General features: G+C 41.8%; 1 protein-coding gene across 1 annotated transcript; it reads right to left on the bottom strand.

The window, feature by feature from the left end:
* Positions 1 to 8: 8 nt before the first annotated feature.
* On the bottom strand, positions 9 to 23,599 carry plcd4b (phospholipase C, delta 4b). Its single transcript, XM_085250729.1, has 16 exons — positions 23,452 to 23,599; positions 21,070 to 21,123; positions 20,793 to 20,951; positions 18,487 to 18,715; positions 18,164 to 18,293; positions 10,804 to 11,035; positions 9,999 to 10,200; positions 9,633 to 9,777; positions 8,794 to 8,946; positions 6,029 to 6,178; positions 4,401 to 4,563; positions 4,107 to 4,223; positions 2,412 to 2,590; positions 2,177 to 2,309; positions 1,925 to 2,074; positions 9 to 1,561 (listed from the first exon to the last, which is right to left on the bottom strand). Exons 2-16 carry the CDS (start codon positions 21,086 to 21,088, stop codon positions 1,470 to 1,472), a joined length of 2,253 nt encoding a protein of 750 aa, XP_085106855.1. The 5' UTR covers positions 21,089 to 21,123; positions 23,452 to 23,599; the 3' UTR covers positions 9 to 1,469.
* Between the last annotated feature and the right edge of the window lie 1,599 nt (positions 23,600 to 25,198).

The raw sequence follows: 25,198 nt of genomic DNA, 5'->3' as shown, positions 1-25,198 counted from the left end.
TAATTGTATTAATGACAAAATCACCATATGAGATGCCACAACTGTGCTGCCAGTCCAGAAACTCTTAATAATGCAAAATACATTGTTTACAAAAATTCAACACTAAGAGAAATGGAAGTCCTGGAAAAAATAAACAAAAGAAGAAGAAAACAAAGATTCCTTAAAAACAAATTCATGAAGCCAAGGCTGAAAACAGGACTGCTAGGAACTTTTAGCTTAATAAGCCAAAAGCAACTGAGGAATAAAGCTGCTGCTGATGAAGGAGAGAGAGTGCTTTTTGCAGTTTGCTTTGGATGAGAAGGATGGATGAGAGAGCATAGAGCAGCTTAATGAAAATGATAGAAAAATATGAAAAATGTGCTGGCACAGACGTACAGGGTGATTGCAAAAAAAAAAAAAATGCAATAAATGCATTTCTCTTAAACGGGACAGGCTGATGTTGGCCTTTTTTCTTTTTCTAACAGCTCTTTTTGGGGGTTTTTAAACACGTTTTTCATTTGTACCATTAGCTCTGAAATATTTTGCATGCATAGATAATTTTTTTTAAATTCTGTTTCGACATGTTGACTTATTACAATTTTCTGTTAAATGCTGGGTTTCTTATACTTAGCTCCTGAATTTGAATCCACTTCAGGTTCCTATGTCAGTTCTTTCCGGGTACTCTGGAGTCGAAGGACATGTATGTTGGGATAACAGCTGACTCTGAATAGGTCATATGTGTGAATGGTTGTCTGTCTCCATGTGACAGACTGCCAACCTGTCCGGGGTGTTCCCCACCTCTCGCCCTGTCCCAGCTGGGATGGATAAACAACTGTTTGCAAGTGTTTGTGTTCTGTTTAATTTACATTTTAAGACGTTCCCCAAATTTCTAGAAACAAGGTTGGGGAAAAAAATTAACAAGCCACAAATGTTTCTGAACAACTGAATTTCACGCACAGGTTTTTAACCACTCAAAAAAATCACATACAAAGACATATTTACATTATACACAACATGGCCTTGTAGAACATTCATTCATTCATTAGAAATAAGTCATTCATGCAAAGTTGTGAGTATATTTCTGGATTTTTAATACTGAGATTTGTCTTTTTTCCCCACATCTAACCTTTCAGTACTGTTACAGATATTTTGACATTCTCTACATGCTGCAGTCTTTTGTCTTACTTTCACATCCATCATTTAAAATATTTTTTACAATTTCTGGAATGTAAAGTTGCATATATTGGACTTAAAAACCTAAATAAATAGTACTGCATGGCCTAGTTTATCTTATTCCGTGGTTAAAAATTATAGATTGGTTTAAAAGAGATGCACTCCACTTTGTCACTGTTGAAAACTCAAATTCAATAATGCTGATTTCTGAGATGATCTGTTCCCTGTGGTTCATTTTGACAGTCTTATGTAGCGTTGGCAGATCGAAGTACTGCTCCATGTCGTCCTTGTGACCACATCTGGTTTCTTGTTGTTCTTCATGTGAGCTCAGAAATGCTGATGTTAACAAAGAGCGATGAGGGCGGGATAGCTGTTCCATCCTTAGACAGCAGATGTATGTGACGATATCCTGGAAAAAAGAAGAATTTCAAAACAAGTCTCAAGGCACTTTTTAATGCTAGAAAAAGAGCTTCTGAATATTGGAGACAAAAAGCCCAACAGTGTCCATTACACGGCGTGGGGGCCAGAATCTGCTTACCAAGAATCCAGTGCATTGAGTGGTTTTGGAAAATATGAAATGCAAAGAAGGAGGGCTTAAACTTTGGACTATTTTTTACAGTTTTACAGGCTTATTGTTGATGATGACATCACCCATGGCCTGGGACACCCCAAAAGGTTTGAAATATCATGAGGAGAGCAAGGCTAGTTAGTTTGTGTGATGCAGTCTTCTTGTACTAAGAGGTAACACTGGAGCTCTCCATGCTCTGCTCACCTGGTTGGATGCACATGAAGGGCAGAGTGTACTGTCCAATGAAGTCGTTCCTTGATGCTTTGTCATGGTCTTCCACCACAAAGCAAACCAGCGCCAGCTCAGGGGTGTGGATGGTGAAATCTAGAGTTTCATTCCACACGGGGTTAAACCCTGCAGGAGGAGGGCAGCAGAGGAGTGAATATAACCAACTGGGATCGACTTTATACCCAAAATTTGTCCACTGAGTGGTCTAAGTGTTGAATACTCAGTCACCATTGTTGTTAATGTGGCTGGTCTCATCCTTTGCCTGGTCCTGTGGTACTCCGTAGATCTCCACTCGCACCAGCGGGTCAACAATAGAGCCTTCTTTCTGGTTCACCTTTGGCAGTTGTTGCCCGCTGATCACCTGATAAAGATGCAAACCATTTTAGCGTACTTTACCTCTCACACCACATCTCAGATTTCCACACTGGAGGTAAAATAAACAGATTTTCATAGAGCTCTATACCTGTATGGATAGGCGGAGTGGTTTGTACCCTTCCCGCTCCTCAGGTTTATCTGGACTGAACTGAGTGTTCCCATCTCTCATGAAATCGGGCTTTATGACGTAGCCACAGCAGCCATTCTGCCTGAACAACCCATCATTTAGATCCATTTCCAGACCGGCTGTCTGGAAATTCAAAGCCACTTTGGGAAAGAGGCAGACAATAATTTGATTAACTTTTTTTTTTTTTTACTGAATGGCAATCTAGGATAATTTCCCAGAGTCTGTAGAGCTGTCAGAGTTAATGTGAAAAGGGCTGCAGGAGACGAGCTTTCATCCTAAGCAGATACCATCAGTGTGAGCACTTGTTACAGGAACCATCTGTCCTGTCAAGCCTCTTTAGCGACCTTGATGATGTTAGATACCCAGCTCTTAGCTCTAACCCATCTAAAAATAAACATGGTGTGGCACTGAGGATGTCCACAAGGATAATTACTTCCTAATATAATATTACACAATAATAAATGCATGAGCTGTAAAAGCAGTGTGTGTGCAAACAATGAAGTGGAAAGAAAAAGAGTCTAATTGAACTGCCATAAAAGCGTGTCGGTCTCTGTGTGTTGGGCCTCTCCATAGCCTCGAGTGTCACATGCTGCAAGATACTCCAGTCCTTCCCTTTGTTACTTCCTTTAGCAGAAGATACAGTGGAATTTGTGAACAAATTCACAAGAACAACTCATGCTGTATATCCTCCTGAGAACCAGCCTATTCATTTATGTCCTATGTAATTTACATTTGTTTTTGGTCTATATCGTTGGACTTATTTGAGCTAGCCTACTCAATCCTGATGTGCTCAATAGAGGATGACCTTTCCAATGATGTGTCATGTGATTGGGTGGCTTCCTTTAGCTCCAAAGAGGCAGGAAATTGCAAAAAAGTTAAACTGAAAGGTACTCTCTCTTCGGTTCTCAACAACTTAAATACCAGAACATCGGTAATGTGCGAGCTCATCCGATTCACCATTCATCACAATTCACACATTACTGCCGGTAGAACGACAAATGTGATGCTGACCTTGAGTATAGTTTAGTTGAAGACCCATTAGTGATCAGTGTGTGTATCCAAGTTTGATTAAATTCTGACCAGTACTATAGGACGGATGCATGACAGACGCCTCGCCTCAAACTCAACAATACATCAAGACCTTAAACACATTATTTCCAGCATGATAAAAGAAAACCCTGAAACTGTGACGAGGAAGCCAAAGTTTTTCATCTGGCAGAAATTTGAAATATATATAACTAGTACTCATTTACCAAATCCACCTGCAGATACAAATAACATAACCTGAATATTTGACAGAATGGTCAAGCATTACAGAAATGACTTCCTACCAATTACTTTTAGTACGTGTGCTGACACCAGTGCAAAAACCTTCCTCTTGTTTGGACTTCTAAACTATCAGTAATGCAATTTTCTGGATGCACTAAACCAAAAAACATCACACATATGGTGACTAGCAAATATTATACTCGCCTACAGGAAGAAAAGCCCAGATAATGCTGCTGCTTTTTTGTAACAGCATTTCTGATCAATATCATTCAGGCATTCTTACACTGTGTAAAATAAGGAGGTCGTACTTAACCCTAATGGATACACCGGTTTTGCACTGGCGGTGAGTTCAGATTTTACACCAGCAGAGGGCAAGCTTGTCCTCACCTATCTGACAGCCCACGCTCCACATGTCCTGGGGGTTGTAATTGGATGAGTCTGTCCTGAGGCCGCTGGGGTAAGTCCTGCTCAGCTGCCGTGTGTTGTACTGCACAAAGTCCGTCCCTGAGAAAATGTTTGAAGAGAACAAATGCAATAGATTTCTACAGCATAGATAACTCTACCTACTTCTCCACCTTTAAGTCAGATACAGTTTCAAATATTGTAATACACTTGTATGACACGTCACAATCGTTTAACAGCTCATTTATTATCTGAGGAATATACTACTCCTTCGTCTACCTGCTTCCTTAGCGAGCTTCTTGGCCTTGGATTCAGAGAATGAGGAGATCTCGTAGCATTTGGCGTGTGAATGGGCGTGCTCAAAGCCGTCGAAGTGCACGCTCTTGCAGTAAACCACCAGGTCTGACAGCTCCCTGGACATTTTGGATTTTGCTTTAGACTTCTGCAGCATAAAAATATATAATCAGTCAACAAAGCTCAAAACATCACTTTAAACATTCAAACATGCCAGGTAATTAAAGGTGACGCCCTAACCGCCCTTATCAGTCAGTCTAGTGCATTTGAATCAGTACAGTAAGTATATAAATTATTTATTTAATATCCATTTGTGTTTGCCAGAAAAAAAGTGGTCGCCTAAAAACTGAAGAATTTTCAATTTTATTTAAAATAAATATACATTTTTATTTAAGACATGGCATTTGTGACTCTATGTGGTAGGTCCAGTGTTTATTGCATTTACACCCAGACTTTTCATAAAGTCTTTTCAATTTCACGAGGGTACTGGACAAATTACTGGCTAACTACTATTTATTTACAGCCCTATTTTGACATTATTTTAGTTGTATATGTAGTATATGTAGAGTATAGGTTTAGCTACGTTTCGTTTCTTTACCAGCTTTTCATCTATATGACCAGGAGGATACAGAATAATAAACTGCTTTTTCTTATTATCTAACATGTGTATGTGGATGCTCGTGTTAAACATGGACACTGTTTCAGTGTGTGTAAGTAAACTCTGTGACTTGGTTTCACATAGTTTTTCTATTCTTGGCCTTTGTGATGTCAGAGAGAGAGGCAAGATATTTCTAAAATGATCATCTCAGGAGGGGCAGCCAATCAGAATAAAGGCTCTAACCTCCTTGTGGCTTCAAGGGAAAGGAACAAAAACAATATGTTTGTGACAGTTGATGGACTGTAGAGTCTAAAATAGGAACAAAGAGCTAGAAGTTTTATTCGATTTATATAGCACCACATCAGAACAACAGTTGCCTCAAGATGCTTTATGTTGTAAAGACCCTACAATAACAGAGAGAAAACCTCAACAATCAGGCGATTCCCTATGAGCAAGCACTTGGTTACAGTCAGAAAGAAAAACTCCCTCTTAAAACTATGAGCAGAATATATCAGCTTTGAAAAATGTGAATAACATGATTAGGATTTCTTACATTTTGGTCTCTTTCTCATTGACTCTTATGGATTAATGGATTTATTTAAGCCACAAACAATTCCAGTTATTCTCTCACTGCCACCATGGTTGACCCATTAGTAAACTTTAAGTGTAAAAATTAGCACATCTTAAGCACTACTTTGAAGATAATATAGTTCCTTCACTTCAAAGTGCAGGCTGAGAAGCCTGGAAATTGTGTCTCACTTAAGTGCATCTTGTATTGGCCTGAAATATCTGTTTCCTGTTTCTCTTACACTATCTCCCATCAACTCTTGTCTCGCCTCGGTGTCTCTTGAATCCCAGCCAAGTTTCCTGCCTTCCTTTACTATCAAGCACCATCCAATCCTGCCTCGTCTTACTATCTATATGGTTCCCTTTTTCTGCTCTCTATCTGTTTTAATTCCCACTTTGATATGAACTATGGAAACAGAGAGAGAAAGTAGTTACTGCATCCATCTACCTTGTCAGGTGAATCTTCTGTCGAAGCCATCTCAGCATCACAGTTGGCCATCTCTTCCTCATCACTCACTTCATCTGTACAGGTTTCATCGACATATTCTTCTAGGCCACCAATCTTCTTGGCTTTTAGCAAAATCTTGCCCTTCAGTTCCTGTAATGAAGACATATGGGAGCATGTCCACTTATCCACTGTCTTTTTCTTTAAATCTAAGTGTTTAAATGATTATCTTATTTTAACATAGTTACACAGCCATATCCATAGATGCCACTTGGATCTGCCGTTAGAATGTGGGTACAATAAAAAGGACAAAGTGACTGAAGACTAAATTTCAGTTTTTTTCATACACACACTTCTAATAAAGGTGTTCCATATTCTTGTACTTTATTGTAAATGCATCAATGTGCCCCCTTTTAAGTGGCTAAAACCTCAGTGGGATTTTTCACAGCCATTACTTTAAGTTAGCATTGATTGTCCTGAGTGCTTTAATGGAGAAGAGTTATACGAGTACTTTCAGTCTGTGTGTGAGATGGATAATAAGACACAGGCTGACCATTAATCTTTAAAAAGTTACTGAATTTTTAATAGTCATCAGGTTTTTCCTCCGGTTAAATCATCAGGGTGTTGTCCAAAAACATTTCATACCTCTTGGCTAAGTGTAGCATAACTGCTAAACGAGTTAAGGTTTATATAAAAAAATAAAAATTAAAAAAAAAAAAATCACCAAAACTGAAAAATTTCCTTTAAAAAATGCAAAATGCTAGCTTAATATAAAAGTCACCGCTGAAAGAAAAGAAGCAATGCTTGTGGTTTTAAACCTGTGATTTCAGCTATGGAGTGATTCTCATATAGCACTTTTCTACTCTCCCGGAGTACTCAAAGCACTGTATACAACATGCCTCATTCACCCAATCCCTTCAAAATTCAAGTGCAATCTGAAATGATGGCAATATTTATGTTCCTATTTTCCTATTTTAGTTAGAAGATCCAAATGCCATGTTGCAATACTATACTGTTATGGTAGCCAACGTTTCAAATGCAGATTTGACAGGTTTGTGAGTGTACACTTTATCCAAAACCTAGTGAGAGTTTACTCATGTTTACCACTGGGTGGCTGAAGCTCAGGAGGTAGAGCAGGTCACCTACTGATTGGAAGTTTGGTTGTTCGATCTCTGGCTCCTCCAGTCTGCATGTCTGTGTATGAATGTAGTTAGGAAGCACTCAGTTTAGAGAAAGTGTGTGATTGGGTGAATGTGGCATGTTGTATAGAGCACTTTGAGTGACCCGGGAGAGAAGAAAAGTGCTATAAAAGAGTCAGTCCATTCACTGTCTGAACAGAGTTTCATCATGTTACTTTTGCACTATTATGTTCTGGCACATGTTGTTATTACGTGGCTTGATTAAGGTACACATTAGGCTGATATCTGGGGCCAGAGGTGAAACTGTTCTGGGCCAGCACACCAGTGTGTCTGCAACTGGCCTTGTGCTGGTCCGTGTGTGGGCCACCTCTGGCAACCCAGATCTGGGCCGTCATTCTTTGCGGTATGCGGGCCATATGTAAGCACATTGTGTGGGCAGATCCAGGCCATACCAATTTTGCTATGTGGGTACTTGTACTACAATCAGCTGATTTTAGTTCATGTGCCAGAGGAGGAAAATGCTAGAGCAGTCCGCAGCATAGACATGGACATTTATTTTTGTTCCACAAAATGATCACAATCTCTTTAATATGCTGCTTAGTGAATAGCGATGATGACTCTCAAAGAAGAGCCAATGAGAATCAAAAAGTGATTTCGATATAATGTAATGATAATGGAATTGGAATCACTAAATTCTTATGAATTTCCATCCCTAGTAGCACTGCTGCTCCGAGAGTATTTGGACTATTGACAGCTTTTATAAAGGCTGCCATGCCAGTACTTTCCACATTACTTCACAGCCTACTCTCCTCAGAAAAACAGATTATTCAACCACAGCCTGAATGTTAAAAGAGCACTGGCTGGGAGGTGGAAATGATGATAGCAGAACAGACAATCGAGAAAGGAGCGGAAATGACAAAGGCAAAAACAAGACAGAAGTATCTTTCAACATGGAACAAGAAGTAACTAAAAGACATAGATCAGGGAATGTAGATGGTGAAGGGAAACAGCAAAATGAGCATAACAAAAGAAACAAATATTACAACGACCATGACAGGATCCTTAAAATGTTTGAGTTCTTTATACTGAGTACGATTTCTGAGTAATTTCCAGGATGGAAATTTATGGGTTTTTTTTAGAGGTTTATGGGGGGGGTTGATCCACCTTTTTTCAGACAGAAGAACTGAGAGCTGAGGGCACTGAGGCCCAGTGTAAGACACATATGCATTCTTTTTTTAACTGTGAATCATGCAAAACTATTCTGATAGACTGCAAAGATAAAAACATGAAGCAGGAACAGAATTATTGTAAATACTTGTGACCATGTGATCTAGGAAGCAGAGAAGTATTTGACATTTTATAAATGCAAGATTACCAGTTCAGTTCTAGGTCCAGGATTTTGGAGCCTCGAGCTTTGAATTCGATATCTATTGCTTCTGAAACAAATCCTGCATTCCTGGACTTGTTCATTCTGTCAATCTGGCCTCAAATCTTTATCTTTCCTTTCTCAGAGGTCACTATGTTAGAGTTTAACTATCCTCTTACGTGTCTGGTAAATGACTGAACCCTTGAGTTTAATATGACTATTAAATGATAAACATTCTCATGGTTTAACTGACAGATTCTGACCTGTGGAGATGGGAGCTGCTGAGGGACCTGTCCATCCAGCAGGGTGGTCTGCAGCATGTCCCCCAGGATCTGTCTCAGGTACTGGGCCATGACCGTCTGCTGTTCCACACTGCAGTGATTCTCAATCGACAGGATGACAGGGAACTCGGACGCCTACCAAACATATAAGATGCAATATAGTTACAATGAACAAGAGACTGTTTTGCCAAGTGGCAAATGTCTTTGCACTGTTGAGCATAAGTTTCCACATTCCTCCAAAACAGATTCCTCATCACATCTTCCTATGAAGCTCTGTAGGAAAGTTTGAGCAGGATCAAGCAGAGACACATTAGAAATTCCTGGTTGTTTTCCATGTGGGTCACTCAGTAGGAGAACATTGGATTCCAGCGGCAGGGAAAGTTACTAACTGAATGTGAGCTTTACACTTTTCTGGGCACACAAACACAGTCCTGTAAATTATATCTGCAGAGATAAACACATTGTTTCTATTACTGCCAGCAGAGACTGTTTTGAATTTATCTAATTGTTTTTGTGTTGGACTGAGGTTCGCACAGCCCAGTCAAATACATTAGGGGTTAGTGGAATTTAATTAGTGTTCATTAATGGCTTCATTAGAAGGAAAGACTCCCAAATGTGCTGGACAATAAGAAAAGCACAGTAACCTGATCTCTTAGTTTCACTGGAAATTGTGCAAAGAGGGGCTTGTGTACAGCATAGTAACAGTAAGTGGGAAATTGCTTATTGATCAGTGGGCTGCAAAGCTAAAAAAAACAGTAGAGATAAAAAAAAAACAAAAAACAGGTACAGTTAGGTGAAGCAGTGCTTCATAAGCTGCTCACCCTGAAGGCGTATTCTTTAAGCGTTGAAATGACGTCCTTAAAGAGGATTTTTGAAGTCAAAGTGTGACCATGATACACAACAGGATCCCCATCATAGCCGTCCCAGCAGTCCACTTCTACACAACGACAGCCTCTCTTCAGAGCCCTGCACACACACACAGTTCTTTTAACTCTTAACCTGTCATCACCACACAGCCAACAGGGCTGCAATGAGTCAGGTTCAACACGTTCCCACATTAAAAGGTTACAATAAACAAAAATAAAAAAGGTTCACAGCCTAATACAGAAAAACTGTTTTAGTCTATTTAGCTAATTTACCACTTTGTGACAAGTGTATGAAGTTGTGTGTGTCTGGGTTGCCCTCACTGAATGTAGGCCTCCAAACTGCTCTGTCCCCGTAGCTGGTCCTCCAGTAAGTAGGTGTTGTGTGAAGAGGAGATGAAGTAGTGGCTGAGCGGCTGACTCATGTCCTGGTAAAGGTCCTGATGCTCGGGTTTGAATATGGAGCCCTCCTGGGAGCACAGGTACATCTGGAAGCCATCTAAGGACATGGCGCCTTGCTTCTTGGCTGCACAGAGATAAAGACAGGGAAACTTTTCTTCAGAATCAAGCAAGAATAAATCTTGTTTGAAGCATCTTTGTGGTTTGCACTCAGCGTGACGTTAAACCCATCTGCAAACAGCAGAGTGTCGACATTAGCTTCCTTTTTATATCAATTTTCTTATGATTTCATATTATTTTCTTCCTTTTAAAAATTATTTTCTTATCTTAGTATCCCATCGACCCCGACTGCCACCCCTTCCCAAGCCTGGTTCTGCTGGAGGTTTCTTCGAGTTAAATGGGAGTTTTTCCTTCCCACTGTCACCAAGTGCTTGCTCATGGGAGGTTGTTTGATTGTTGGAGTTTTCTCTGTATTACTGTGAGTCTTTATCTTACAATATAAAGCACCTTAATAATAATAATAATGCAGTAACCTATATCTCCTTGAACTGGGTCAATACCACATTAGCTTTCTCTGGTTTTATTTACAATAAATACACTAAAACAGCTTGTGTGTGTTCCTGTTACTATAGAAAACAGGTGTGGCTGTATTTCATAGCATTTGTGCAACAGTCCTGCGCTTCCTCGGGTGCAGGTCTCTAGATGAGGGTGCAGTGTGTTACCTTGTTACCTGTCTCAGACGGCTCGTAGCGTTCGATGAGCTCCTGGGCGTGCTGAGCGCTCTGCTCTCCCTCGTGCTGCTCCACACTCAGGAAGCTCTGCAGCTCCTCCAACATCAGCTTCTCTCCATCTTCAGAGTAGTCCTGGAACACCTTCCACACTTCATCCCTCTGCGTCAGCATCTTATAGAAAAAGACAAACTGCTCGATTTCCAAAGAGCCGCTCTCTGACTTATCAGCCATCTGAGGAGAAAAAAGAAAAAGTCTCTTACTTGTTGTATATTTAGAGTTTATTTTCTTCTAATAGTCATATTTTTTGTATAATGTTTTGTAATTTTGTAAGTTTAGCAAACTGAGCTGAGCTGTACCTATGATTAGGGGTGCAACGATACACAAAATTCACGGTTCGGTTCGGTTCGATACTTTGGTGTCACGATTCGATATTTTTTCGATACAAAAAAAATGTTCATGCCTTTTTAATTTGTCATTTATTAAAATTATAAATATATATTTTAACTCAAAAGTACAGTTTTTAAATTTAATGTTGCTGAAACAAAAGTAATTAAAAAAATAAATATATCTCAGGGCTCTCAAAATTTCAAAATCCCTGGTAGCCCTTCAGGCAGGGACTCTTCAGTTTTTGGTAGCCCAAAATAAATGTAAGTAGCCCGAATAAAAAAGAGAGCAATTTTTTGATTGATGTTTTGTTTCCTGTTTTGTTTCCTTTACAATATTATACATTAAAGTATAAAATTGTAAAGGAAACAAAACATTAATCAAAAAAATTGTTGAAAAACAAATTACAACATTGTATAAAAATTACAATCATCAACTCAAATACTTGGTTCTAATTGAACAGAGATTTCTGTAAGAACTGTGTAGGACATGAATCAGTCTGTGTCAGATCCTGACTTTGAAATTTCCACTGAAGTCACAGGTAAGAGACAAGTGGAACCAAGATCGAGGGCATTTGCTTTTTGAAGTTTGCAAAGACTGCTAAATTGTGCCAGTGGTAGTTCACTCTTTGCAACATAGTAGCTGTTCTAAACAGATTTTTCAGGTTTATTTTTAGTATGTTATTTGCAATTGGTGTTTGTTCTGGGAAAGATATTGCAGACTGAGCAATAATGCGTTTCTTGCATTTCTCATGGGTTCTAATGGGGGCCTTTCTTAAAATGACTGGTCCCAGTAACAAAGGCGCTTGTCGACTCAGAAATCGAGAGAAAACCAACAACACACCCGGTGGAACATTATGTTATTTACACGGGTGCACATAAGTGGTCCGCATGTGCGCATTCGCTGTCAACATAAAAGACGCGCACCAGATAAGAAGTTGCAACGCGCGTTTGCGTCCAAAAGCAGTTTTTGTCCGCTAGCGTGGGATTTTCACGGCACATTCCGCACCACATCTCTGTGCGTTCATCATTTGTTTGAAGCCAGCTCACCTCCTGCAACCACTTTTCCGAGAATACGCGCTTCTTTTGTGGTTCGGACTCCTTCTGACATTTGTTTGGAGGTGGAGGAACACCAAAGTAATTGCTTAAAGGAGCTTCTTCGACATCTTTAAGAGTTTTAAACAAATGTCTGTCCTCCTCCAGAAAATCTTATGTACGCAAACACGCGTTGCAACTTCATATCTTGTGCGTGTTTTTTTTTTTTTGGTGTTTTTTTTTTGACAGCGAATGCGCACCTGCGGACCACTTATGTGCAGCCCTGGTTATTTAGCTCGTCATATTGCAGCCACAGAAATTCTTTTGTCCATGAAACCATAAAGCTGCACTTTCTTTTTGCCTTATAGTCTGATTTGTCATAACTTTTCCGTTTTGTGGTAAGCTTTTCTTTGGCTGTCACTTCTTCACCCTGCTGTCTTATTTGGCTCAGCAGAACTAAAATATATATCCTGCTGCTTTTTTACACACACACACACACACACACACACACACACACACACACATATAACGGTCAGCAATTCTCTGCGCGATCAACCTCTCACATGTTTAAGCTTGCTGCGGGAGATTTCACTTGTCATGTTTGCATAGTAAGCTAACGATTGATAAGACGATGTCAGAGGAATTGGTGCGCAAATTATCATCACTCACCAATCAGTGCTGTCGCTCTCTATACACAGTTCGCTTGATTGCAAAGTGAAAGCAAAAAACAAGCGCAAATTCAAACGCGATTTCAATATGTCACATATTGACAGTGGCTCACCGATGCCAATGACATAATTACCCAGCTACATTTCCGAAAGAATGCAAAAGCATTGACATATATTTTTCCTTCCTATGATAGATTTTGGTAGCCCGACTGGAAAAATCGCTAGGGCTAGCGATTTTGCAAGCCCTGTATCTGATTGAGGAATCACTCATCTTTGGAAAAGAGAGTTTATTACAGAGAAATGGCTCTTTCCAAAATAAAAGCTATACTATACGCTTCTTCTGGGCTATATTCTCAGCAGCATATTGTAGCGGGTCAGGGCTGTTCGGGGTTCTGTTTGTACAGTTATGTTTTGTTTATGTTGCCATAGTGACGGGTGACGCCCTCTCGCTGCGACGGTGTGTCCTTCCGGGGTCAGAGGGCGCCCTGTGTGTTGTTGTTGCTGTGCGGTTGCTGCGCTGAGCAGTTAGCTAGCGGCAGTGTTCTTCTGCAGATGTCAATAAACGGCTGTGCTCCCTGGCTAGCTCACGGGAAGCAAGACCAAACGACACCTCCGTCTTCTCGTTGTCTGAGCTCGCCACACTGGTGTCAGAAGTGGGATGATGGTGGCACCCCATGTTCTGACCCGAGTGACTTTTCCCCCGCCGGTCGTGACCGGCCGGTGCGCCAAAAGAATGCACCTGGACATTTGCAGGACTTTGTGTGGGGCAATGGGGTCGTCGGGGACGACTGACCCCTTAGGTGGGGGGCTATGTAGCGGGTCAGGGCTGTTCGGGGTTCTGTTTGTACAGTTATGTTTTGTTTATGTTGCCATAGTGACGGGTGACGCCCTCTCGCTGCGACGGTGTGTCCTTCCGGGGTCAGAGGGCGCCCTGTGTTGTTGTTGTTGTTGTTGCTGTGCGGTTGCCGCGCTGAGCACTTAGCTAGCGGCAGTGTTCTTCTGCAGATGTCAATAAACGGCTGTGCTCCCTGGCTAGCTCACGGGAAGCAAGACCAAACGACACCTCCGTCTTCTCGTTGTCTGAGCTCGCCACACTGGTGTCAGAAGTGGGATGATGGTGGCACCCCATGTTCTGTTCCGAGTGACTTTTCCCCCGCCGGTCGCGACCGGCCGGTGCACCAAAAGAAGGCACCTGAACATTTGCAGGACTTTGTGTGGGGTAATGGGGTCGTCGGGGACGACTGACCCCTTAGGTGGGGGCTATGTAGCGGGTCAGGGCTGTTCGGGGTTCTGTTTGTACAGTTATGTTTTGTTTATGTTGCCATAGTGACGGGTGACGCCCTCTCGCTGCGACGGTGTGTCCTTCCGGGGTCAGAGGGCGCCCTGTGTGTTGTTGTTGTTGTTGCTGTGCGGTTGCTGCGCTGAGCAGTTAGCTAGCGGCAGTGTTCTTCTGCAGATGTCAATAAACGGCTGTGCTCCCTGGCTAGCTCACGGGAAGCAAGACCAAACGACACCTCCGTCTTCTCGTTGTCTGAGCTCGCCACATTGGTGTCAGAAGTGGGATGATGGTGGCACCCCATGTTCTGACCCGAGTGACTTTTCCCCCGCCGGTCGTGACCGGCCGGTGTGCCAAAAGAAGGCACCTGGACATTTGCAAAGTGAAAGCAAAAAACAAGCGCAAATTCAAACGCGATTTCAATATGTCACATATTGACAGTGGCTCACCGATGCCAATGACATAATTACCCAGCTACATTTCCGAAATAATGCAAAAGCATTGACATATATTTTTCCTTCCTATGATTGTCCGACGGGCAGGGCAGAGATAGATTTTGGTAGCCCGACTGGAAAAATCGCTAGCCCCGGGACGTCGGGCTAGCGATTTTGCGAGCCCTGTGTTACAGGCATGGCCCTTTAAGGATGAAGCCTGATGGGAAATGTATTCCGGATGTGTGTAGCGGGACTGCCTGGTGTGTGTGTGTGTGTGTGTGTGTGTGTGTGTGTGTGTGTGTGTGTGTGTGTGTGTGTGTGTGTGTGTGTGTGTGTGTGAAGAGAGAGAGCGGAGAAGGGGAAAAAGTAACGGTTAGCTACAGAAGAGACAAAAAGAAAATAAATAAAAGGAATATAATAACTCCCTCGACAGCCAGAGTTGTGTCGGCGATGCTCGCTGTGAGTAAACTGTTTCAGCCCACTGTACGCGGTGTTCGTGCCTTAGAGAAGAAATAAAGTTCGGTGAAGCAGTTTCCTACGCCTCCTTCGATCTTTTTGCTAGCGAAGTTGACCTGTATAGTAAGCTGTTGCCGGCTACAAGTCAGTTACGGAACCTTCAAGTAACTGCCAGAGGTTTCCTTACTACGGTTCGGGGCCGCGGATCTGGCGCGGTAACACCTCTATCTGATTGAGGAATCACTCATCTTTGGAAAAGAGAGTTTATTACAGAGAAATGGCTCTTTCCAAAATAAAAGCTATACTATACGCTTCTTCTGGGCTATATTCTCAGCAGCATATTGTAGCGGGTCAGGGCTGTTCGGGGTTCTGTTTGTACAGTTATGTTTTGTTTATGTTGCCATAGTGACGGGTGACGCCCTCTCGCTGCGACGGTGTGTCCTTCCGGGGTCAGAGGGCGCCCTGTGTGTTGTTGTTGTTGTTGCTGTGCGGTTGCTGCGCTGAGCAGTTAGCTAGCGGCAGTGTTCTTCTGCAGATGTCAATAAACGGCTGTGCTCCCTGGCTAGCTCACGGGAAGCAAGACCAAACGACACCTCCGTCTTCTCGTTGTCTGAGCTCGCCACATTGGTGTCAGAAGTGGGATGATGGTGGCACCCCATGTTCTGACCCGAGTGACTTTTCCCCCGCCGGTCGTGACCGGCCGGTGTGCCAAAAGAAGGCACCTGGACATTTGCAAAGTGAAAGCAAAAAACAAGCGCAAATTCAAACGCGATTTCAATATGTCACATATTGACAGTGGCTCACCGATGCCAATGACATAATTACCCAGCTACATTTCCGAAATAATGCAAAAGCATTGACATATATTTTTCCTTCCTATGATTGTCCGACGGGCAGGGCAGAGATAGATTTTGGTAGCCCGACTGGAAAAATCGCTAGCCCCGGGACGTCGGGCTAGCGATTTTGCGAGCCCTGTGTTACAGGCATGGCCCTTTAAGGATGAAGCCTGATGGGAAATGTATTCCGGATGTGTGTAGCGGGACTGCCTGGTGTGTGTGTGTGTGTGTGTGTGAAGAGAGAGAGCGGAGAAGGGGAAAAAGTAACGGTTAGCTACAGAAGAGACAAAAAGAAAATAAATAAAAGGAATATAATAACTCCCTCGACAGCCAGAGTTGTGTCGGCGATGCTCGCTGTGAGTAAACTGTTTCAGCCCACTGTACGCGGTGTTCGTGCCTTAGAGAAGAAATAAAGTTCGGTGAAGCAGTTTCCTACGCCTCCTTCGATCTTTTTGCTAGCGAAGTTGACCTGTATAGTAAGCTGTTGCCGGCTACAAGTCAGTTACGGAACCTTCAAGTAACTGCCAGAGGTTTCCTTACTACGGTTCGGGGCCGCGGATCTGGCGCGGTAACACCTCTATCTGATTGAGGAATCACTCATCTTTGGAAAAGAGAGTTTATTACAGAGAAATGGCTCTTTCCAAAATAAAAGCTATACTATACGCTTCTTCTGGGCTATATTCTCAGCAGCATATTGTAGCGGGTCAGGGCTGTTCGGGGTTCTGTTTGTACAGTTATGTTTTGTTTATGTTGCCATAGTGACGGGTGACGCCCTCTCGCTGCGACGGTGTGTCCTTCCGGGGTCAGAGGGCGCCCTGTGTGTTGTTGCTGTGCGGTTGCTGCGCTGAGCAGTTAGCTAGCGGCAGTGTTCTTCTGCAGATGTCAATAAACGGCTGTGCTCCCTGGCTAGCTCACGGGAAGCAAGACCAAACGATACCTCCGTCTCCTCCTTGTCTGAGCTAGCCACAATATTAAACATATCAGGTCCCCATAAGGAGAATCATGTGCTAACGGCTATCTAAATGACTCGGGTAAAGTTTGTAGCATGCATGCTTGTTGTTTTTGTCTGCTTCCACTTGTCTTTGCACTAGGATGATGTCGGCGTAAATGTGCAGTCATATTCGTTGTGTTCCCACCAGTGCTGTCAGCGTTAATCTCGTTGAAATGACGTTAACGCCACAACAAGGCAAATCTCCGTTAACGAGCTACCCCTGCATGGGGCTAGACAGCCAACAGTTAACGAGCTAACTGCGCTAACACACTAGTTCCCACCCATGTAATTGAGCATTGCGTGGCACATCCAACATACTGTTTTACTTTAGTCCATGACGCGCTTACCTTCAGGGTCATACCTCACATGAAAACCAAAATAATTCCAAACGCCAGATCTGAATGAGGGTGGGGGAGGTCCATGTTGCAAGGAGAGCTTAACTTCTGTCTCGCTAGCTTGCCCTGCGCTCTTCCTTCTGACGATGCTGTCTGTGTTGAACGCTCAGTGGATCTGCGCTCGACAGTGCAGCCTAGGCGGAGTAGTCGAACGCAGATTCACTGAGCGCTCAACGCAGACATCATCGTCAGAAGGAAAGTTGATAAAATAAATTACAAATTTTGTATTGTTCGATACATATGCGTACTGAACCGAAAGCACTGTATCGAACGGTTCAATATCGATACGAGTATCGTTGCACCCCTACCTATGATATATTAATTTCTAATCCCTTCCTTGACCCAAACACTGCAGCAGCTAATAATAAATTCACCATCAACATCTCAGGTCTAAAAATGCTGGAGAATGCTGCTGTTATTGTGTATATATTTATTTATATTTAGATTTCTTCATACATTCTTATATAGTTCTATATTGTGTATTGTGTATTTTGTTGTACAGTTATTTTATTTTCAACTTTAATTTATATATTTTATCTTATTCTTTCCCAGTTAAATTTACCCTTCATTCTAATTTGTGTTGTACAGTTATTTCATTTTTAACCTTAATTTATATTTTATTCCTTCCTAGTTAAATTTACCCTTTTAAATTTTTCATATTTATTTCCTATCTTATTCATAGCCTTATTCATAGCCTTTTCCTTTTTTGTTTTCTTTGGGTCACGAGCAGTTGTCCAAGCATTTCACTACATATCGTACTGTGTATGACTGTGTACGTGACAAATAAAATTTGAATTTGAATTTGAAAAGCTCTGAGTCCTTCACGAGACTTTTAAGGGAGCTGAAGTCAGAGCTCGGGGCTAATCGCTGATTCCTTTCTCTTACCGTGAAGAGATGAAGAGCATGGTCCTCATTCATCTCTACATTCATCATCTTCAGCAGCTTCTTCACTTCTTTGAAGTTCATCTTCCCGTCTTTGTTTTTGTCAGCTTTATGAAACCAGTCCCAGACCCACCTGAGGACATGCTGAGGAAAACCCAGATCTAACATATAGCTGAGTAAATGTTTTTAAACTTCAAAAATGTCCTGCTAACTGCAGAGGGAAAGAAAAAAAGGTTAAAAGCAGACTACTTGGAGCTTTGTTTAGACGCCTGCTAGTGTGTCTGATATCAGCCAACACCAGAATAAACACCACAGTTAAAGGATACTGGTCCAGCCTCTCCTTCTCGTCCATTGTTTGAGCTTTGTGAATCAGCATGCGCACACCCTGGATCCAGGCCTGGGCCTCATCTGGGGACTCGGCCACGAGGTCCAGATTTCCCTGGCGGCCGTGAAACACCAAGGTGAAGCAGAGTTCCGCAGGGAACTCCTCTGCAATGCTTAGCAGGACCTCAGACTGATGTCCTTCACGCACCGCTTCCAAGTCAGTCACCGAAACTGTAACATGATCATCACATGGAGGAAGCTCAGTGTTTTGAGGTTTACACTGATGCATTTCATATGTTTGAGGTGTGTTTTGGGATCTTGAGCTACGATGAGCTGAGTTCCTGTCATTCTGTTTCAAACAATAACTCGTTTCTAAAGCAGACGGATGTTCACCACACTGACAATTCTTGGGACTTTGCTTCTTTTTTTTTTATAACAAATATTCTCACTTTTAGTTGAGCCCAAGCACTTCGACCCAGCTTGTGAAACATTGCTGGAAACCCCTCATGTTTTAGCAAGAACACTATAGCAAGAAAACCTACAAATTAATGTTTATATGTTGTCAAATATACTTCTTAAAACAAAAGAATGCTGGAATGGTTAAACTTGGATTGGGGAGGTCAGATGGTGTATCTACTGTATCATCCATCAGGGGGAAACAGCTCTTTAATTTAGATGTGGGGCTTATTCTTAGTTTGTTTTTTATAAGTAATTACCCAACCTGGTTTAGATATGATGCTGCAAAATGTCATGTGGACAAAATGCAGCCTAAAGGTCATCAGGTGGTTTGACATAGTTTACAGCAGTCAGACTGTGGGGTGTGGATGACCACTCAGGAAATGCTGAGTTTAGCAAGAATAATCTGAACGAATAAGTTATGAAGTTTTCTTTTTCTAATTGCAAAATTGGGACATGCAAAAAAGGTTTTGAGCACAGTTGTATTCTTATGAGTTTTGGCCCAGATGTGGTCCAAATGTCATGAGGTGGGCTTGATATAGATTATAGCAAGCTTCTGTAGGGCAGATGTGGCCCTTAGTACCACTGCGCACCCGTCATTTGGCCAATATGCGATGGGCCGGTGGCTGAATTGTGCTGGCCAGACAGCATTGTCACTATAGGCCAAACGAAGCCATAAGAAATACCACCATGGCTGTTAATCAATTCTTATGTAGTAAAACTCAGGCCTGCTTAGAGCCTGCTTGGCTCTGTCGGTAATCAGTTTATAAAGGACTCCACGTCTCTTTGGGAAATGTGCCTATTTGCTTTGTTGCTGACAGTTAGATGAGAACAGTAACACCATGCTCATGTATGCAATGTCCATATTTCCAGACTCAGACTCAACCTGCTAAGTCTGTGAAGATTAGGACTGCTTTAAATGGCAAACAGACTGATTCTTATATGGCACTCAAAGCTATACAATATATATAATATACCTCATTCACCCATTTGCACAAGCTTCGATTAGTAGATGGACCTGCTCTACCTCCTCACAAACTTTCATTTGCATTGCCGTGGGTCTGTGGTTTTGCCTGGGGAGTTACATAATTTACACCCTTGTGTTGTTAACCACAGAGTTGTCAGGTGAACCCAAAAGCTTAAAAACAGAAGCTCTAGCAGCTCTTTCTAACTCAGAATGAGTCTTTGTGTTGGGACTTTGCATACTGGCATGATTAGCATTAAAAAAACTTCCTCTATCCAGAAAAACCCCTACTTACCAGGTGACATTAGTTTAAGTGACTAGGCCTCAGGGTGTGGAATGAGAATAGGCCTGAATGTGTACATAAAAATCTAAATGTGGTTAGCTTAGCTTAGCATAAAGACTAGCAACAGGGGCAACAGCTATCCTGGATCTGTCCGCAAGAAACAGCCTAAAAACATCCATCCTAACAACAACTTTTCTTCTCGAGACGAAATGATAAAATAAATTAAATGTCAGTGAAGGAGCATGCAAAGAAAAAAAGGGGGGTTATGTGACCCTGAAAGGGCCAGTGGGGTAGATATGGTTTGTGTCATAATGCTGCAGAAGATATAATCTTGACAGCCCTCTCCAGTACCGTCTCCCTCTCAGTACAAAGCTTCTCCCATCAGATGAGCACGGTCATGAGCATAAGCTTTATGTGCAATAAATTACATATGCTTTAAAGCCTCTTATGAGTTTTTTATTTGTTTGTTTGTTTTTCTTTTTGGTTCATTAACCCCACAACATAAAATACAGAAAGCGGCTTGTCTGATGATATATTTACCAAATGAATAATAAATGAATAAGGAGCTAACTTGTTATTACACACAGGTGTGCTTCTGCACTTACAGGTGGAGTGGCCTCTCCCCGCCCATCTGGACTTGTACCAGATCGTCAAGCCGTCCTCCAAAAGGCGAAAATAACGATTCTTCTTCCAGGAGCGGGACTTGACTTTCCTCAGAGTCGACCCGGCCATCATCACCTGAATGTATGGATCATCTTGGATACCTGCACAAAGATCACAAACCTCTCACACACTGCACTATCAGAGCCGGGGTGAATTTAGCAGTCAGCTTAAAGGTCAGAGCTTCTGCGTCGCAGAGTGAGCGAATAGAATTTTACTCACGTGAACCTTCAGGATCCATCTCTACGCTCGACACATGCCAGTGGAAATGTGTTTCTAAAAAGAACCAGATGTCAGTGAGCGCTTCCAAATATTTCCCCCTGAATCCAAACTAAACCGATTTTGCAAAAGTTCAATCAGCAAATAATCACAGTATAATATCCATCTTTGTTTGTTCAGAAGGTGTTCTCTGGGTCTGATTTTTATCATTACGCAAACTCACTTTGCTTCTTTCCTTTAGCTTACTCAGCACTTCCCTGCTGCAGTGCTGGATAATGACCAGGCATTGAGACAACCAGACGCAGTGATGTGCGTTGGATGGTGAGAAGAACCGGGCTTCTCTTGGCTGGTCTCTTTTTCACGCAGGATCACCGCAGTGAGCAACTCTGCGTGTTTGATTTGGCTGATTTTTATGCCCTTCCTGATTTAACCCCAAAGGGATTTATTTCTCCTCCCAAGATCAAACCATAAATCTTTTGCCTGTTAGGTGAATGTATAAACAATGAATCTTCAGAGCCACTGATGGTAGGAAAAATCTTTACTGTTACTTTAAACTGAAGAGTTTGTTCTGGGAGGTCTCCACTGACTCTCTGCAACTCTATCTCCAGCAAAAACAATGTGTAACGATACAGGAGATGGCAGTTTTGAAACTTCCCTATCTGATGGTCTAAAGAGGTTTAAACACACCAGATAATAAGATAATTGATGTATAGGAAAGAGAACTGCAATTTCAACAGTTTCTTGGAATTAAATTAATCTCTATTTTGCAAACATAGGTGCCTATATGTCTGCTAATATTTAAATTACATAATAAAAACTATAATGTAATCATAGTTTTTACAATAATATAATATATAGTAAAATCAAATGTACAGGTTGTTCCTCTGGCTTATAGTGCTGTTTGTCCATCTTGTGGGTGTAGGAGAGTGTGTGTGTGTGTGTGTGTGTGTGTGCGCGTGTGTGTGTGTGGTGTTTAAAAAGTGCAATTACTCTTTCTAGGAATCAGTTAGTCCAACAAACAAAATGCTAATCTTGTGTGAAGTTTCACTGAGGAAGTATTTTCTTTCCACTAAACCACAGTCACGAGAGGTATCACTGTCCAGGAGGGAGATCCTGTCCATTGATGATGAGAGGAGAGGCTCTTGCTTGTTATACAGTGACAGGACAGGACAGAAGAAAGAAAATAGTTCCCCAGTGAAACTATTCACAACAAGGAATTTTTGAATGTATTTTTTTATTTGATGCTTTGAGCGCACTGAGGTGAGAAACATTTAGCAGACATTTTTGCAGCTAATAGATATAAAGCTGTGAAACTCACACCAAATAAACATGTAAGTGGAGAGAAAGCACTACACAGTACAGGAAAAACATGTACATTTGATTTTAGCGGGGGACTTTGACCTTTAGCAATGATCTGCTGCTTTCAGCGTCTCATTCTGAGCAGATAAACTGACACAGTGTGTCAGTTTATTGATGTGCAATGCAGACTGGATGCTGCGTGTCAATGAAAGCTGACATTCTCCTTCTATCTCTGCTGTTCACTGATAAATGTGCATCAAAACAAACCATCTCAAAGTTGCTATAGCTGCTCTCTCCCAAACCTCCCCTCCACTCGGGGCAAGTTTATCTAAGCTCTCACCACAGTATGCTTGAAGTGATGCGAGGAATGTATTTGCAGTTGCTTCTCAATCCAAGAGCATTAAAGCAAAGCTTATTTTCGAAAGCTATTGGCTCAATTAACTAATGTATGTTTCGTGCTTTCACTGCAGACATTTTCATGCTCCATCCGAGTCCTTCCACCTCCTCTGTGGAAAGGTTAACACACCCTTTTTCAAAATCCAAACTTTTAACCTGCGCTTAGCTTACGTTATGTTTTATTTTGAGGGCTGTGAGTCACACACAGTCACTTCATCAGGGAGTATACTGACCACATGCAGACACACAAGCACACAAGGACATGACTCAGGGGGATATGTTGAGAACAAACAGGCCAATCATGACAGCCAGCCGCTTCGGTCTTTATTCTCTGTGAATGCCTCTAATTTGTAGTTTTAATTGAAAAGTATTTAATGCATAATGCTGGATGTTCCCAGAAGCTTTGGGGATATTTACCCAGGACTCTGCACACATCTGCACACAACCCTGTAACAGATTTAAGTGAACAAGCACTGCCAGTGCTCTTTCCAGTCCAGTAAAACTATATCTAAATCTAAAGTGTAGCTGGGGGAGGGAGGATCGTGTACAGTAAATTAGAAGCAGACGCAGAAATAGGAAACATTACGAAGCATCACTTTGGCAAAGTCATGCAGCCAGCTGAGCTAAAGAAAACAAGCATGACTCATCCAAAAACGGATTTAAGTGATTTAGTATCTGAGTGAGACTTACCTAAAGAAGAAACCTCAGTAGGGTTGTGAAGTCAGACTTTCAGAGTCCAGCTGAGCTCAGCTCTCAACTCCTTTAAAGTCTGAGAGGGTCTGAAGGGAAAACTGGCCCAGCCTCTCCCCTCCCCTTTCTGCAGCCTTAACGCTAGGAAATCTGATTCCCTCGTCACTGCTCTACTTCACTCCCACCTCCACCACCACTCCTTACCCTCCCCGTCCTCTCCACCGCCCTGCCCCTCCTGACCAGTCTTCCTTCCTTTCCTGCCACTCCCTCACCGTCTGCCGTCCACAGATCTCTCTTCTCAGAGTCACTCTCCTCAGTCCCTCTGTCCTTCTCTCGCACTGTGGATGCTCGGATAGCCTAACAGGTCTCTGTATCAGCACTGATAACTGGCAACACAATAGTGGGAACAAGGTCACACGTGGAAAGACGCCAAATCGTAAAACAATGAGAAAAACATGCCGTGTGTTCTCTGTAGATATAATCGCAGAATGTGGATCTCTTTTCCTGATAAAACAATGACTCTGGCTAAGTCTGGTGATAATTACAATTACAAGAGACTGAGCAAAGACTGATAAAGTCCAATGCCATATATGTTGGCAGTATGCCACAATGCAGAGGCTTGATTTCCCGCTATAATACAGAGTATAACCCTCCACTGGACCCAAACGGCAACACATAAATAGAAAACACCACTTTCCCAGTTCCTGACCAGTGTTGGTCAAGTTACTTGGAAATAGCAATCAGTTACTAATTACTGATTACTTCTCCAAGAAAGTAATCCCATTACTTTACTGATTACTTATTTTCAAAAGTAATTAGTTACTTATTATTTAGTTGCTTTTTAAAAACATGATGCACAACCTGAATACATTATAAAGCCATAGAACTTTCAGCCCAGTTCTATTTTTTCTGCATAATCCAACATATAAAATTGAATCAAATGAAAAAGTCTATTTTTAAAACTTGTTATATTAGTTTTAATCTTTTAACTTTAGGCACATTGCAACAAGCAAAAATTAAATTCTATGCAACATCCTCTGATCGGAAGAAATTTGTTTAACATTTAAACCTATTTTCTGCATGAAATTTCCCCTTGTGGGACTAATAAAGGTATATCGATTCAATTCAATTCCAGCATATAAAATTAAATATTTTTTGTGTGCAAGTAAAACACAGCAAAAATAAATAAATAAAACCAAAGATTTAACAGCACTAAGTCCTGTTGCTCTTAAATCTATTTTCACCTGTTTAGCAGGAGAGGGGCTGGTGGAGGTTTGCCCGGTGCCGCAGCGGTCATGTCAGTGGGGGGGATCCGGGGGTTTCTCTGTGAATTTCACGTTTCCATGGCAGAGTGCTTGGGGCTTGCTCAGATTTGAAGTTTAATTTTTTTGCTGTAGTGAGAAGTTTTCTTTTCACGCAGACTTTACAGTGAACGCTAAGATTTTTGTCACTTTTTATGGAATCAAACTCAAAGTAATGTCAGTACGTCCAAGCCTTAAACTCTGCATGGTCGAGTTTGTAGAGTGTGTAGATCAATCCATTGTTGATCTACACACGCCTGTTGCTACCACAGATATCTCACACATGTACGTCATCGTCATGAGACACTCTCACAAACAAAATCATGGTTTAGTAACGCAGTAGCGCAGCATGCTTATGAGAAAGTAACAGTAATCTAATTACTTTTTTGCAACAGTAATACCTTACGTTACTCGTTACTTGAAAAAGTAATCAGATTACAGTAATG

This window comes from Mchenga conophoros, linkage group LG16, assembly GCF_057382185.1.
Source record: "Mchenga conophoros isolate Kocher_MC1m ecotype Shallow Benthic linkage group LG16, M_conophoros_male_GT1.1, whole genome shotgun sequence".
NCBI lineage: Eukaryota > Metazoa > Chordata > Actinopteri > Cichliformes > Cichlidae > Mchenga > Mchenga conophoros.
The sequence above is the reverse complement of the archived record's forward strand: the minus strand, read 5'-3'. Positions and strand labels throughout refer to the sequence as shown.